The 16290-nt window shown below is 41.1% G+C and overlaps 1 protein-coding gene across 4 annotated transcripts in view; it reads left to right on the top strand.

Annotated features, from left to right (window-relative positions):
- The window catches only part of LOC138757405 (mast/stem cell growth factor receptor Kit-like), a 101032-nt gene extending 85051 nt beyond the window's left edge, over nucleotides 1-15981 (top strand). For all 4 annotated transcript variants that reach the window (XM_069924655.1, XM_069924651.1, XM_069924653.1 and 1 more), the window contains 2 exons: nucleotides 1819-1924; nucleotides 13159-15981. In XM_069924655.1, coding sequence (XP_069780756.1) covers nucleotides 1819-1924; nucleotides 13159-13317 — 265 coding nt within the window. In that variant the 3' untranslated portion in view covers nucleotides 13318-15981. The remainder of the gene's footprint in view (nucleotides 1-1818; nucleotides 1925-13158) is intronic.
- The last annotated feature ends 309 nt before the right edge of the window (nucleotides 15982-16290 follow it).

Raw genomic sequence — 16290 nt, 5'->3', positions numbered from 1 at the left:
GCCATGGGTACCCTCATGTGTCCCAGCTAAACCTGCCTGTTTGTGGGCTTTATGGAGTAATCCATGCTGCAAGCCTACACAAGGCCCCTCAACTCTACTCCACAATATTGATGACTACACTGGGGCTGCCTCATGGACAAGCAATGAGCTTGTCAACTTCATTCAATTCACTACCAACTTCCATCCCAATCTCAAACTTATCTAGTCCATCCCTAACAACACTCTCCCCTTTCTGAATCTTTCCGTCTCCATCTCGGGAGACGAGCTTTCCAACAACATAAATTACAAACACACCAACTACCTCAATTACAATTTCTCACACCCTGTCCCTTGCAAGGATTCTATTCCCTTCTCGCAATTTCTCCATCTCCACTGCATCTGTTCCCAAGATGTGGTCTTCCAGTCCAGATCATCTGAAATGTCTGCCATATTCCACAAATGTGGTTTCCCCTCCACCACCATCAACTCAGCTCTCACCCGCATCTCCTCCATTTCCCACTCATCTGCCCTGGCCCCCTATGCCCCTAGGCACAACAAACACAGGATTCTCTTTGACCTTACCTTCCACTGCATCAGCCTCTGCAACCAACACATTATCCTATGGAATTTATGGCACTTACAACATGATCCCACGACCAGACACATCTTCCCTTCTGCTCCCCTCTCTAGCTTCCATAGGGACCGTTCCCTCCCTACCAATTTCACCCCCACCCTGGCACCTTCTCCTGTGGCCACAGGAGGTGCCACACTTGCACCCACAACTCCCCATTCATCACAATCTGGGGCTCCAAGCACTTCACTTGTTTATCCGCAGGATTAATTTATTGCATACGGCACTTCCTTTCTGACCTTTTCTACATTGGAGGGACTGGGCGAAGACTGGGAGATCACTTTGCTGAGCACCTTCGCTCCATCCGCACCAGTGACAAGGACTTCCCAGTGACCAACCATTTCAGTTCTGTGTCGCACTCACATACTCACACGTCTGTTCATGGCCTCATGTACTATCCCACCAAAACCATCCATCAATTGGAGGACCCATACCTGATTTTCCGTCTGGGCACTCTCCAGCTGTATGGCATTAATACTGACCTCCAGTTTCTACTAATCTGTTATTCTTTCCCTTCCCCCATCTTCTGTCCCTCAGCTCTCCACCCCCTTCCCTCTCTATTCACCTCGCCATCCCTCCTCCCCTTGTTTACTTTTGTGCCCTCCTCCACCTATTACCTCCTGCCTTTGAGACCATGCTCCTCCCCCCCATGCCTCCCTCTTACCTTTTTATCTGGATGCCTGCTGACATGTTTCCATGCCTGATGAAGGACTCAAGCCCGGAACGTCGATTATGTATTTTTATCTTTGCTCTATAAAGGACACTATTTGACCCGCTGAGTTTCTCCAGCATTGTGTTTTTACTGCAAACATTTGTCTGACTCCCACTGCCATTTCCCCTTGAAGGGGTACAGACGAGCTTTAAGGTGGATTAGCTGAAGCATTCATGAACAAATCCTTGAGTTATTCAAGGTTAATGTGAGTCATGTAAATGTTGCAATTATTTTAATGGGGGTCACAGTCAAATTGTCTTCTTTCCTTCTCCAGGTCCAAGGGATGTGGGTCAATTGTGCTAGGCCATCTCAACCATAATTTTCTCAGCAATGTAGACCCCTATAGCTTTTGCTTTTTCTTGAACATTGTTTAATATATCTGTTAAGGATGTAACAATTAAAATGAGAAAAAATATGTACTGGGCAAATTACATCTTTGATGTACAAAGAAATCTTTCATGATATTTCACATTATTAACTGAGCAATATTTGACAGGTATGAAGTCATGAAAGCTTGCTGGGACTCCGATGCTTTGAGAAGACCAACATTTGAACAAATAGTGGAGATGATTGAAGAGCAACTCTCAGACACCTCCAAACATGTAAGCATGCTGAGTGAGTGGGCCTCAACAGGTTGTGGCTACAATATGTGTGGGCAGATATGACCCAGAGTGGTTGGTTATTTCCTGAATGTGATAGCTGTTGGAATAGTTATATCAAACTACAGCCTGTCTGTGGATCTCTGCCATAAGTTGTAAATTAAAGTTACAAATTAAAATTACTTAACCAAAAGCACTAATTCAAATGGAAATTAAAGACAAAAGAGTGAAAATTTACAGTCAACAAATAAAACAAAAATGCAACCATATTAAAAATAGGTTGTAGGGTTAGTCTCTGGCAATAAGAACCATTCCCATCTTATAAATTAACCTTAGCCTTACTGTCACATAATTTGCAGGATTTGAGACGGACCCAAATCTGAACCTGAAGACTACTTCTGGAGGTTAGGGGCTTGGTGGGCTTGAACTCGGCCTCAATTCCCCAGATACAATTCTTCAATCACATTTCAATTGGAGTAAATAACGTTGACTTCTGTGTTCTTAGTGTGCACTGTATACAGGGCATACTGATATAACATGTTCCCAATTATATTTCCATTAACTATGTTCACATAAAAAATGAAGGTACTCGCTGTATTTGAAGTGAGTAGTAAATGTGAAGTGAGATTTTGGGATGCATCCTTGGAATTGCTACAATGCCATTACTGGAAGATGAGGGAAGTTCTTTTCCTGAGTTATCAGTGAAAGGAACCTTGGGATCTTGCTGAGAAAATGTAGTTAGAGGGAGCAGCAAAGAGAGGGGTGCATCTAGAGCTTTATTCTCATTTTTAGATGGTATGGAGAAAGAAACTTATGACCAAGCCAGCTCAAGAAAGTATGTATATTTGCTGAGAAATATACCTTTCACCTCACTATCCTTTAACATCAGCACAATATGCTTCAATCCCATTGTGTTGAGAAACACCTTCTTGCACTTTACCAATTACTCACTCTTTCATCAACTTTTGATGAACATATCAGTTTCTATGGAATGGAATGGATCTGTCTCAATGTCTCCTTTATCAAATTCATAGTGTCCATAGAAAAATAACTGATCTTCACCCACCCATGAGTCTGCTTTCCAGTCTGTAGATCAAAAAATGCAGAAAGAACAAGGGACAAGGCAAGGAGCTGGTTTACCAGGAAGTAATCAACTCAACAAATACAGAGGACAACACTCTGGCGAGAAGGGCATATCTGGGTCCTCTAAGTCAGAGGTGAAAAGACAGGGAATTTTCAAAGCTACTGAGAGTATTGTCAATATCTCTGACACGTTCCCAGACTATTTATGAAACTATCCAAGAGAATCTCTGTCCTTCAGATTCCAACTTCAAAGGACAAGTTCCTGCACTTTGATAAGTTCACAGTCAGTTAAAAAGGTATCATTTGATGACTCACATTACAGAAGGGAGCACAAGCTGATAATGAGTGTAGGAAGGGCAGAGGAGAGTTCATGGTGTGAGCCAGATGTGTGTAGGGTGGTGCACAAACCATTCCAGATTCTGAACAATGGCAACCAATGCTGGACCCTGGAGACTGATGTTGAGAAGAGTCTGATAGAGAAACATTACTAACTTTATGGTAGTTCATTCCAACCTTGGAATGATCTCTGATAAGACATGCTAGGTCCAGTTTCCTAGTCCATGACATTTCAGCAAGAACTTACACAAATACTTGAAATTATGCAGAATGCTTTGTTTGTGAAAATTATGCATAAAAATGGCATGTGTTTTTATTCCCACCCAATTGCAAGAAAATTGTCATTCTCCAAAGTTATTTCACATGGAGGGGAAGGGATGGGTGGTGAGGTTATGGAATGAGCTGACAGAGGAAGTGGTATAGATGGGCATGGATAGAAAAGGTTTAGAAGGATATGGGCTGAATGCAGGTAAACGAGACTAACTTGGGTAGCATGGGCAAGTAAGCTTAACAAGTTGTCTCCAAAAGCTAGTCCCATTTGTGCAGAAAACTGATTCAATATCAACCTAAAATGTTAGACAAAAATAATGTGGTTAACTTTAATTTTCATATTGGGAACCTCACCCTTTTGGGAGTTTCATGATGAAAGTCGGTACATTGTGGAAGGTCAATAAGTGGCAGAGGGATTGTTTAGAAAAGGAAGGAGATGGGAAACACTTCCAGCAGTGGGACCAGACTATAGATATTTATTTCTTGTTTTATTTTGGGAAAAACTTTAAAAAAAATCAATCTTTGCTTGCACGCTAGAAGAAATGCAAGCTGCTGATAGATGCCTCCATTTTTCATCTCTTGCCTGCTTCTCTCACTTATGATCCCCTTGTCCAAAATTGAGGATTGGGCTCCATCAACCTCTTGCAGTTTCAATCTGTTGTTCTGGAATGCTCTATGTCCCACAGAATATCTGTATTATTTTGGACATGCTGCCCACTGAGCACAGGAGACCTCCAGTGCAAGCAAAGTTCTTGAAATAAGTCTTTCAGAGTTGAGCAAAGGCACAATCATGGCTTCATTGCAATGCTCCCTTGCCTCATTGGTAGAATTATTTTCCACAATTGACCCCCTTGTTTCTCAGCAACCATCCCTGGGATCTCCTTCATGATTGAAAGAGATCTGGAATGCTACACTTCCAATGCACGAATACATCATAAAACTGTCAGAAAAACTGGTGAAGGGAAATAGAGGAACCTCCTCTGGTGGGTGCAAACTTGTTGCACGATAATCATATCCTTTGTGGCTGATGAAAAATCCCTGTTAAACTGGTTGTCCTTGAATTTCCATGTATGTGCATGCCTAGGGGACCTTGCAACAATGATTATGGGCACTATTGACACTTAGAATCACTGGTAATGCATGGTTGTAAGGTCCGGCAAACTCCAGGATTCTGAAGGTGTGACAACCTCTACCTGCAGTGGCACCACACTTCTGAGAGGCTTGATCTGTACACCTTGTGACATGATAATGCCTCCTGAAATCTTTCCCCTCTCCACTTTCCACCTCTGCATCTGTCAGGGCATGTTGCCACTGCTATGGATATTGAAAGCCTACTAGCATTCTGCTAAACATCTCGTACCAATCTTGTCAGCTTGAAAGCATCCAAATGGTAAACAAAATGATATCCACAAATTAGCTCCCTGCCAAATGTTTGCCAGTGAAAACAAAGACATCATTTGCAATCAACAAAGTTTATTCACAAGTCTACTTGCACAATCTCATCTCTGACCTGTTTCTCAAGCTCTGGGAAATAAGCCAGACATGTTAAATTCAGTGAGCAATAGATCTCAATTTAAAAGCATCATTGTGATCCCTGCAGCAACAAGCACCCATATACCCGAAAAAAATAAAGATCTAATTTTTTGAGAGGCGTGCAGTTTAGAGCAAGCTTGATGGTAAACAAGAAAATCTGGCAGTGGCATCATTAGGGTTGGTATCACCCGGTATGGTAACTCATGGTGTCATCCACCAACACCCCCGCCCCCCACCCCACCATGTATGAGTGTACCAAGCATAGGAGATACAGGGATGTGGTCCTTGTTTGTCTGAGAGGGGGGGGGGTGAGGGCGGCAGTGAGCATGGGTGGGGGCTCTGACTGGACCACATTGATACATGTAAGCTGGGTATATTTTATAAAAGGATATTTTTATAAAAATTAATACATTTCTTCACAAAAAATTTATACTCAGTCATTTTGGTGTCATCCCTTCTGATGGTGTCACCCGGTGCTACCCCCCACCCCACCCCACCCCACCCCACTGAGCCCCCTAGTGATGACAGTGAAATCTGTAAATGATGGGTTCTAGTGCAATATGCAAAAGTACTGGAGAAACTTAGCAGGTCACACAGCACCCTTAAGGAGATAGCTGTCTAATAGGAGAATGAAGGGAAAGCACTTGCACTGTGCTGATACAGCAAGGATGATCCATTGGCCAACCACTTCAATTTCATACTCCATCACCTCATGGATATGTTTGTCCATGCCGACATATACTGCCAATTTGAGGGAATCTTCAAATTGGAGGAACAACACATATTCAGTCTTGACATTCCCTAACCAGATAGCATTAATATTGACCTCTAATTTCCGATAACCCTTCTCCCCAGTTCCTCATCTTTCTGCCTCCTTTCCTCCAGCTCCTCACCCCTTCCCTTCTCCCTTCCTATCTATCTTAGCCCTCTGCTCTCTTCCCCCTTTCACTTCTCAACTTCTCTCTCTTCTACCCTGCCAGCTGTATCCACCTATTACATCTAGTCTGTTAGCCTGGGCCCATCCCCCCTCCCATCTTTTTATTCAGGCCATCTGCCTAATTTTCAGTTCTCTTGATGAAGTGTTCAGGCCAAATTGTCAACTGCCTTTTACTTCTTATGGATGCTTGGGGACCTGCTGATTTTCTCCAGTACCTCTGAGTATTGCAAATATGGTGTCATTATGTTGAACTGTGTTCCAGACAGAATGTAAACAATCTGGGAGAACCTCCCCAACTCTACCTTACCCCAAGGTTGAGAAAGTCAAAATGTTAGTATTTGACTAAACTCCTGTGCACAACCGCTTCACAGTATTGTGACATTTTACACTGGAGAGTTCACTAACTTAATATTATGCATTTAGACCATGTATGATGTGTTTATTATTTTGACATTTTATCCTGAGGTCATGTCTGCTTAAACAATTATTTTTATGTGCAGCCTATCTAATTTGTTACCATAAAATAGACTATTTTTAAATTACTGACTGATTAGGCCACAAAATATCCTTCCTTGCCAGGAATATCCTTGGAATTGAAGATGACTTGTTTATGTTCTGGTTTTGTGGATTCTGTGTTGGCTGATGAAGCAACGTGGGAACCATAGATGCATAGTTGGGGAAGGGGCTGCCTGCTCAGGCTTAGAGGAGGGTAGTTTGTCAGAAGGTATGTTCTGCTGCCACATCCACTTGTCTTCCATCTGCTTCAGATGCATAAATTCAAAATTCTTAATACCATCTTCCAAAAAACTCCTCCTTGACCTTGAGTGGCCATAGACCAGGGAATCACCAAGAGTTAGTGGGAATATTGCAGAACTCCTTCGTTCACCTGGTAAAGTCTGAATTACATAGCCTGCCTAAAAATAGTCATATGATGGAAGCTGGTGCCTCAGTGCAGGGATGTTGACCTGGGACAGGGCCTTGATGTTGGTTCACTCGGCCTTCAAGTGACTGGAGAATTTTCCAGTGACAGCACTCATGGTTTATTTCTGCTGCCTTGAGGTGTTTGCTGCAGGCAGTCATGGCCTTAGACTCATATAGGAGGACAAAAATCAGTGCTTCTCAATACACCATGCATTTTTAGGCAATTGGAGTTCTTGATTTTCAAATATCCTTTCACTTAATTGACCAGACGTTATGCTGGCTCATTAAAGGTGATGATGAATTTCTTTATCAACATCGGTCTTTGCCAGGAGTCAGGAGGTGATCAATATTTTCCAGGATTTTACCAGGAAACCTTTTAGTCAAAAGGTGGTGTTGTAATGTTTACACTTTTCTCTTTTGTGTTTATACTTCTTTCTTGTGTACATTCTTCTTTGGCTTGGCTTCACAGACGAAGATTTATGGAGGGGGTAAATGTCCATGCCAGCTGCAGGCTCGTTTGTGGCTGACAAGTGTTAGGTCTGCTTTGTTCATGAATGAGTGAGACAAACACCAGGCTGAGTCGAAATCAGGGTTCTTTGTTCTTTATTACCGGATTGTAACACTTGCGACTAACAAAGTTAGTCGGAGAATGCATTCTGCCGTTATCAGCAAAATGGTGATTTTTTATACCCTTGGATACATGCTTAGAACATCATCATATCATTACTTGTCCAATGACTAAAACTGTTGCTATCCTTTCCCTGCTAGCTTCCTGCCTCTCAATCCATCAATGTCTCTCTTATCTTGTAAGTACAAGGATGCATTTACATCTTGTTACAGCCCTGTACATTCCCATCTCATGATGTTTTACCTAACAGGAGTACAAGGACACCTCCCCTTCTTGTTACTGCCCTGTACAGGGTAACTCCCTACACATTCCCATCTCATGATGTTTTACCTTACACAAGTCCGATGCGGGACAGGCAGACACGGTTGCAGCGGTTGCAGGGGAAAATTGGTTGGTTGGGGTTGGGTGTTGGGTTTTTCCTCCTTTGTCTTTTGTCAGTGAGGTGGGCTCTGTGGTCTTCTTCAAAGGAGGTTGCTGCCCGCCAAACTGTGAGGCGCCAAGATGCACGGTTTGAGGCGTTATCAGCCCACTGGCGGTGGTCAATGTGGCAGGCACCAAGAGATTTCTTTAGGCAGTCCTTGTACCTCTTCTTTGGTGCACCTCTGTCACGGTGGCCAGTGGAGAGCTCACCATATAGCATGATCTTGGGAAGGCAATGGTCCTCCATTCTGGAGACGTGACCTACCCAGCTCAGCTGGATCTTCAGCAGCGTGGACTTGATGCTGTCGGCCTCTGCCATCTCGAGTACTTCGACGTTAGGGATGAAGGCACTCCAATGAATGTTGAGGATGGAGCGGAGACAATGCTGGTGGAAGCGTTCTAGGAGCCGTAGGTGATGCCAGTAGAGGACCCATGATTCGGAGCCGAACAGGAGTGTGGGTATGACAACGCTCTGTATACGCTTATCTTTGTGAGGTTTTTTAGTTGGTTGTTTTTCCAGACTCTTTTGTGTAGTCTTCCAAAGGCGCTATTTGCCTTGACAAGTCTGTGTGCTATCTCGTTGTCGATCCTTGCATCTGATGAAATGGTGCAGCCAAGATAGGTAAACTGGTTGACCGTTTTTTGAGTTTTGTGTGCCCGATGGTGGGGAGCTGGCTGATGGAGGACCTCAGTTTTCTTCAGGCTGACTTCCAGGCCAAACATTTTGGCAGTTTCCGCAAAACAGGACGTCAAGCGCTGAAGAGCTGGCTCTAAATGGGCAACTAAAGCGGCATCGTCTGCAAAGAGTAGTTCACAGACAAGTTTCTCTTGTGTCTTGGTGTGAGCTTGCAGGCGCCTCAGATTGAAGAGATTGCCATCCATGCGGTACCGGATGTAAACAGCGTCTTCATTGTTTAGGTCTTTCATGGCTTGGTTCAGCATCATGCTGAAGAAGATTGAAAAGAGGGTTGGTGCGAGAACACAGCCTTGCTTCACGCCATTGTTAATGGAGAAGGGTTCAGAGAGCGGCAAAACTCTGCATGTCAAACTGCATGAGTTTTTCAAGCTTTGTTGGGACCAAGGAAAACTGCCTCAGGACCTTCGTGATGCCATCATCATCACCCTGTACAAAAACAAAGGCGAGAAATCAGACTGCTCAAACTACAGGGGAATCACGCTGCTCTCCATTGCAGGCAAAATCTTTGCTCGGATTCTCCTAAATAGAATAATACCTAGTGTCGCCGAGAATATTCTCCCAGAATCACAGTGTGGCTTTCGCGCAAACAGAGGAACTACTGACATGGTCTTTGCCCTCGGACAGCTCCAAGAAAAGTGCAGAGAACAAAACAAAGGACTCTACATCACCTTTGTTGACCTCACCAAAGCCTTCGACACCGTGAGCAGGAAAGGGCTTTGGCAAATACTAGAGCGCATCGGATGCCCCCCAAAATTCCTCAACATGGTTATCCAACTGCACGAAAACCCACAAGGTCAGGTCAGATACAGCAATGTGTACATTAATAAGTTACTAATAAGTAGAAATTCTGCCTAGCCAGCAAGTGGACCTTCATCTTGCGAGGGCATCTAAAGCCTATCCCCTCAGATGCTTCCATGAATATGCTGACTCTAAGCATATGCAGTGCAATTTGTGACTCCATACTGCAACTTCATGATTGGATTTGGGGGTGATCTTGGTTCTGGAGTATGGTTACTGTTGATTAAATAATTTCCCATTGATTATGGAGAATCATTCCCTTTCTGCAGGAGGACCATTGGAGGTGAGTTGCAGCCTTCTATTGAGAATTTGGGGAAAAGTATTGGGGTTTATCTGGCACTTTAGTGAAATTGACCCTGTTGTGACCCTTTGGTTAGCATCATGGCATGCATACCATCAAGAAGCAAATGGAAGATGGAAGCAGACTTCTGTGGACAGCTGAGTTGGAAGGAAGCACTTCATTGTGCCTACATATCAATGGAGACAAAGGTTTAATACTGAGAAACACCATCCTATTCATGCTAATCCCTACATTGCTCTTAGAACTGTTGCGGGGTGAAGATCCTGTGCACTGTGCCACTAGAGGAATGGAATCCACAGTGATTCAGGAGTAGCTCTTCGGCCACTTTGTGGAAGTGACTGAAGATAAACTTTGCCATTATTTTCCCTGGAACAAACAGCAAGGAGACCCTTTTGGGTTTATCATTCTTTTGGACAACCTCATCATTTTTTCTATACGAGATCTTTAAGTGAACCAGTCAAAGTTCAAAAAGTTCAAATTTATTGTCAGAATACATACATGATAACTCATACAATCCTGATATTTTTTTCCTGCAGGCTATGTAGAATTTCTACTTATTACTAACTGTAAAATGCACACAAGAAGGAAGTGTATATATATCTAGGAGAGAAAAAATGTAAACAAAGTAACATAAACATAAAAAAAAAATGATGTGCAAAGTGAGGACCTTAAATGACCCTCTGATTGATTCCATTGTTTTGGAGATTCACCACAAAGTGCTGGTAATTTGGGACTAGCACATAATTAGCAATACTATTCAAACAAACCACAAAGATGCCTGGTGGGGAAACATGGAAGTCATGTGATCATGGCAAATGTAGTCTTGGGCTGGTGGATTGTCCAGGCATAGTAATGTAACTGAGTGTTAGTATGTTTTGGTGGGAAGATTTGCCCTAATAGCCCAGAAACTAAGAACTTGGCTTTGTGAGGGGCAGGCTGTGACTCATGAACCTAATTAAGGTTTTTGAGAAAGTGACAAAACAAATTCATGAAGGCAGGATGGCAGATGCAGTTTATATGGGTTTTAGTAAGGCATTTGACAAGATTTTGGGTGTAAATCCATAGCTCTCTCAAGGTTATTGTGCAGCTTGAAAGGATAGTTAAGATGGTATATGGTATGCAGGCCTTCATTAGTTGGGGAATTGAGTTCAAGAGTCATAAGATAATGTTGCAGTGTTATATAGCTCTGGTTGGACCATATATTGAATATTGTATTCAATTTTGGTCACCTCATTACAGGAAGGATGTGAAAGCTTTGGAAAGGGTGCAGAGAAGATCTACCAGGCTGTTGCCTGGATTGGATAAGGTTAATGGAATTAGGGCTTTTTTTCTTTGGAGCAAAGGAGGATGAGAGGTGACTTAATAGATGTCTGCAAGATTATGAGAGGCATTTTCAGGGTGGACAGCCAGCACTGTTTTTGGGCAATAGTAGCAAATGTGAGAGGACATCTGTATAAGGTTAGGGGAGACAAGTTTAGGGGAGACATCAGGGTATATTTTTCTGAGAGTGGTGAATGCCTGAAATGCTTTGCCAGGGGTGGTAGTGAAAACTAGTGCAATAGGGACATTTAAAAAACCTACTTAGGTACAAGAATGCAAGAATAATAGATGGTTTTTGGTGTGAGGGTGGAAAGATTTAGACTATTGAGTATGTTTATATAGATTGGCATGGCATCGTGAGCCAAAGGGCCTATATTGTGCTGCAATATTCTACGTACAGTGTAATCTGGACAGAGAAAAGGCTCCTCAACTCTTACTACATTGATGACTACATTGGGGCTGCCTCATGCACCCATAATTGCTCGGCAACTCCATTCACTTAGCTGCCAACTTCCACCCCTATCCCAAATTCATCTGGTTCACCTCTGATAACACTGTCCCCTCTCTCTGCCTCCATCTCGGGAGACAAGCTTTCAACTGACATATATTACAAACCTATTAACTCCCACAACTACTTTGACTACACTTCCTCACACCCAGTCCCCTGCAAGGATTCTATTCCCTTCTCGCAATTTCTTAATCTCCACCGCATTTATTCTCAAGATGATGTCTTCCAGTTCAGATCATCTGAAATGTCCTGCTTCTTACACGAATGTGGCTTCCCCTCTACTACCATCAACTTAGCCCTCACCCGCATCTCCTCCATTTCCCACTCATTTATACTGGCCCCCTCTGCCCCAGACGCAACAAACACAGGATTCCCCTTGCTGTTACCTACCATCCCACCAGCTTTAGTATTCAATGCATTATCTTCCATAACTTCCACCACCTACAACGGTCCCACTACTAGATACATTTTCATCTCTCGTCGCCTCTCTGTCTTCCGTAGGAGTCGCTCCCTCTGTGACTCCCTCATGCACTCATCCTTCCCCATCAATCATGCCCCCCAGCACCTTCCTCTGTGACCACAGGAAGTGCCACATTGTGCCCACACCTCCTACCTCATGACAATTTGGAGCTCCAGTCTTTCAAGTGAAGCAACACTTCATTTGAATATCGTTAGGATGTTGCCTTCTGATGAAAATATACAAAGGCAGCGGAAAGGGCCCAGTGAAGCTTTACAAGAATAATACTGGGAAATGAGAGTGTACATATCAGATAAGAATCAACAGACTGGACCTTATTTCTCTGATGCATAACTGAATAGAGTTGTTTAATATTATGAAAAGTTTGGATAGATTGTGAAAATGTTTCAGGGGAAAACATAACTAAAGGTCATTAGGAAATCCAGTGGGGTATTTGGAGTAAATGTGTTGAACCAAAGAGCAATAAGAATGCAGAGCACACCATCAAGGGCGGTGGTTGGATCGTAGTATACTAGAGCTCCTTCATGGAAAACTGGGCATGCACATAGAGGACTATGCGATGCATTGGAATGAGAAAAGGTGGGAAGCGTTTTGACTGGAGCATGGAAGCTGACGCAGACTAGCTGGAATAAAGGCTTGTTTCTATGCTACATTCTATGCAAATATTTCATTATTCTAAGCTGTTTTTAATTCGTGGAGATATTGCATTTGATTGATTTGTGATACTATTCAATAAGTGCCCATTGGATTATTTGGGTATAAAAATGGAAGAATTGGTAAATTAAAATGATAACTTACATTGCATTCTTCCATTGCTATCTGATGTAGATGTGAGGGTTAGAGGTGTCTGTCTATTCTCTGCGATTATTGCTGAGTCAATGCTGCAAGAATTGAACAAAGCATGACAATTAGAATAAACTGTTTCAAATTAAAAAAAAGTCACTCACAGAAGTTGTACAAATATACTGCACAGGTTTGGCAATCGATTTTCAAACTTATCTTTGCAGAATTATTCCAACCTGGAGTCAAATTTCACCACTAGGCTTAAGTTATCGAGCCACTCCTCACGTCTTAATTCCGCCGGCAGCAGCAACGCGTCAGACCAGCCGTTACTCGTGAATGATGATGTGTTCTTTGAAGATGAAAACAAACGAATGGGAATTTAACATTAAGCAAAGGAAGGTCCAAATTACACATGCCCTGCTGAGACTAATATACAGGAAAAAAGAATGACTGAATGTATATTTTATTAACATTTAAATGTAATTCATTTTGGAATCATATATCTACTTGGAAACTATTATAATGTGGGCCCTCGTGGCCAGGTTACATGCATCAGAGAGTGTGTTCATTGAAAGTCTACTTGGATAGTGATTTGGACACAGGTCATGCAGCCAGACATTTGTTATTTTATTTTGTACTACATGCAATTATGCTTGTAATTTTCTTTGCTGCAACAAATGCATGAGATCAAGATTCTGCTGAATTAACTAATTTATCGAGCAAATAAAAAGATAGTCAGACTTAAATTACAAGAAGTATGAAGAAACCTGCTTGCTCTTTAAGGGAGATCTGCACTAGTGATGGAATGGATCCAAAATGCTCTTCCAGATCTCTTTTCTGAATGATATCCAGCTATTTTGTTCAGATGATTGGCATTAATTCAGCATTCTGTAACCATATGAGTGATAAAAAAGGAATTTGTCAAACTTCAGACATGACTTCCAATCAAATTTCCTTCAGAAGTAATCAAAATCAGCATTTGTAAATAGCATTGCCGTGAGTCCAAATTTATTTTGTAGATAATATACTGTTTTTCTAAGCATTCTAGTTCCAACGGTGCTATGAGTGAATATAACACCCACACAATGCAGCTGTTAAAAGGAATGATAAACAAGCCAAGCTAATAGAAATCTGAGTACATTAGATATTCTCTTACCTCTGTACAGTCTTGCTAGCTAAGTACAGGTTGACACCAATGTAATCCCACACCATCAAAACTGCATAATAATCATGTTTGCTGATGTCCACTAAAAATGTTTCTATGAATAGCAGATATTGCATGTTAAAGCACCTTTTAGACACCGTTCTGTAGCTGGTATTGTTATGTTAACTGTCTTCCAATATTGCTATTGATTAATGAAGTTATCTTAAATTCCAGTTAGTCAAATTCCATTTGAAGTCAGATATAAATAATTAATTGACCTGGGTTTTTTTTTTAAACTGATCTCTGCTGACTGTATAAATTTCTAGAAGCTAATCTAAATAGCTATAATAGTTCAAAGGGAAATTAACCAAAACACCTGTATGTAATGAAAAATCATGTTCAAAAGTGTTAATGCCATTGTATTATTCATGTTTGTTTTACTTATTACTATGGTAAGTTCTAAATTGTATTTTTTTCACACTGAGGTAAGTTGCACCATAGAGTTGTAAACATTAGTCACGTGAAAGGTCATTGCACTGATACCTGACATACTTGAGTGTCATATTTCTATTTTTGGAAGCAAATAACAATTAATCTATAACTTGACAAAAATGAGATGAGTTATCCAAAATAGTATTAAAGATGTGATCACTTTTATTTCTTGCTGTTTAAATTAGTGGAAGTGAATGGACTCTAGAATTCTCTATCTATGTCTCAGGTACCAGTAAGAACTCTTGCATTAAATATGGGCAACATTTGGCATCTTATTCCCTCCAAATTGAAAATTTTCCTGCATGTTCACTTTATTCTGGAAGTGCTCTCATGCTCTCACAGTCTGTGCTGTTTCTAGCTTTACTGAACACAGAATCAAGCTGAGATCACTCATACTGATGTAAATTTAAACTTTTACTGAACTGTAAAATATCCTGAAAATCTTGTATTGACAAGATAGAAGAGAATTTTTGATGGCATGCATGTTGTCATAATGATTGCCGAGGAAACTGGCCCAAGCAATTTAATTTTACAGAAATACAGCACTGTATATGCTCCGGTCTGGATAAAGATTAAAATAACTAAAAATGATTTTTGGTTTCTTTGTTGATTTGTTTCATGTCATTGGCTGCACAATCAGCTTGTTGACATTACAACTGCTGGGCACAGGCACATGTTGGACAAAGGGAAACTTCTGCCTGAGGGGAGCAAGATTTCTTTGAGGCTTGATTTTCCTGCTCAGCTTGGTGTGATCCAGCTGATCCCAAATTAAGTATCTTTATTCTAAACTTGATACTTAATCTAAATAGCACACAAAACAAAATTTGGTACATATGACAAATGAACAATTCAAATACCTATGTATGCAGTGGTAAAATGTGTATGATGTTTATATTTACTGTTCATTGGACCTTCTTCAAACACCAGCGATAGTTGCTGAACTTATACAGTAAATGCAAGGCCACACGACAAAAATGTTTGCAAAGCTGTCTTTTTTTTGCTAAATTACAATTGTTACAAATATGTAATTTGTTAAGTGTAAAGCAATTCAGGCAATGTGTTTGAGAGGTAAATGATGAGGCAACCTTAGGTCTAATTTACAGTCAGTCAAATGCCAATGGTAAGCTGGCTAATTTCAGCTAAAAGTTGGTCAATGACTTTTTTATTGTTACAAGTGACTGAAAAATAGAAATTTTATACATTTTATTTTATTTTTCAATGTTGCAATGTTTAAATGTTCAGGCAGCTAATGTTTCCAGAATGTAGTATTAGTCTTTTTTGAAATTGTATTCAAGATCTTCTGCTCCATTAGCATGGTGTATTATGTTAATGAGACCTTGTTCAGGAATTGTGTGCGAGGCAGTAATATTATTCTTGACGCTTACACTTGAAAATAAACTATTTTGCAGGACCTTGGTGTTGTGAACTTACTCATTCAAAAGTTCATCTTACAAATCCCTACAATAATGAAGAATCCCAATTATTTTTCCATGTTAGGGTACATGGCTTTATTATTATTATTTGCAGCCACTTGGAAAATGTCAGCAATCATGGTTGAGGAATTTTTGTTGGATATATTATTGCTGCATCAAGTTTAAATATGATCATCTGATGAGGTTTGCATTTTCTTTTAACTTTTTTTAATTTGCATGAGAAATGTTAGCTCTTATTTTCACAATGACTTTTAAGTGATAGGGCAAAAGATGGCAGGTGACTGTAT

This window comes from Narcine bancroftii, chromosome 3 (genome assembly GCF_036971445.1).
Source record: "Narcine bancroftii isolate sNarBan1 chromosome 3, sNarBan1.hap1, whole genome shotgun sequence".
NCBI classification, from domain to species: domain Eukaryota; kingdom Metazoa; phylum Chordata; class Chondrichthyes; order Torpediniformes; family Narcinidae; genus Narcine; species Narcine bancroftii.
This window is presented reverse-complemented; position numbering and strand designations above follow the sequence as displayed.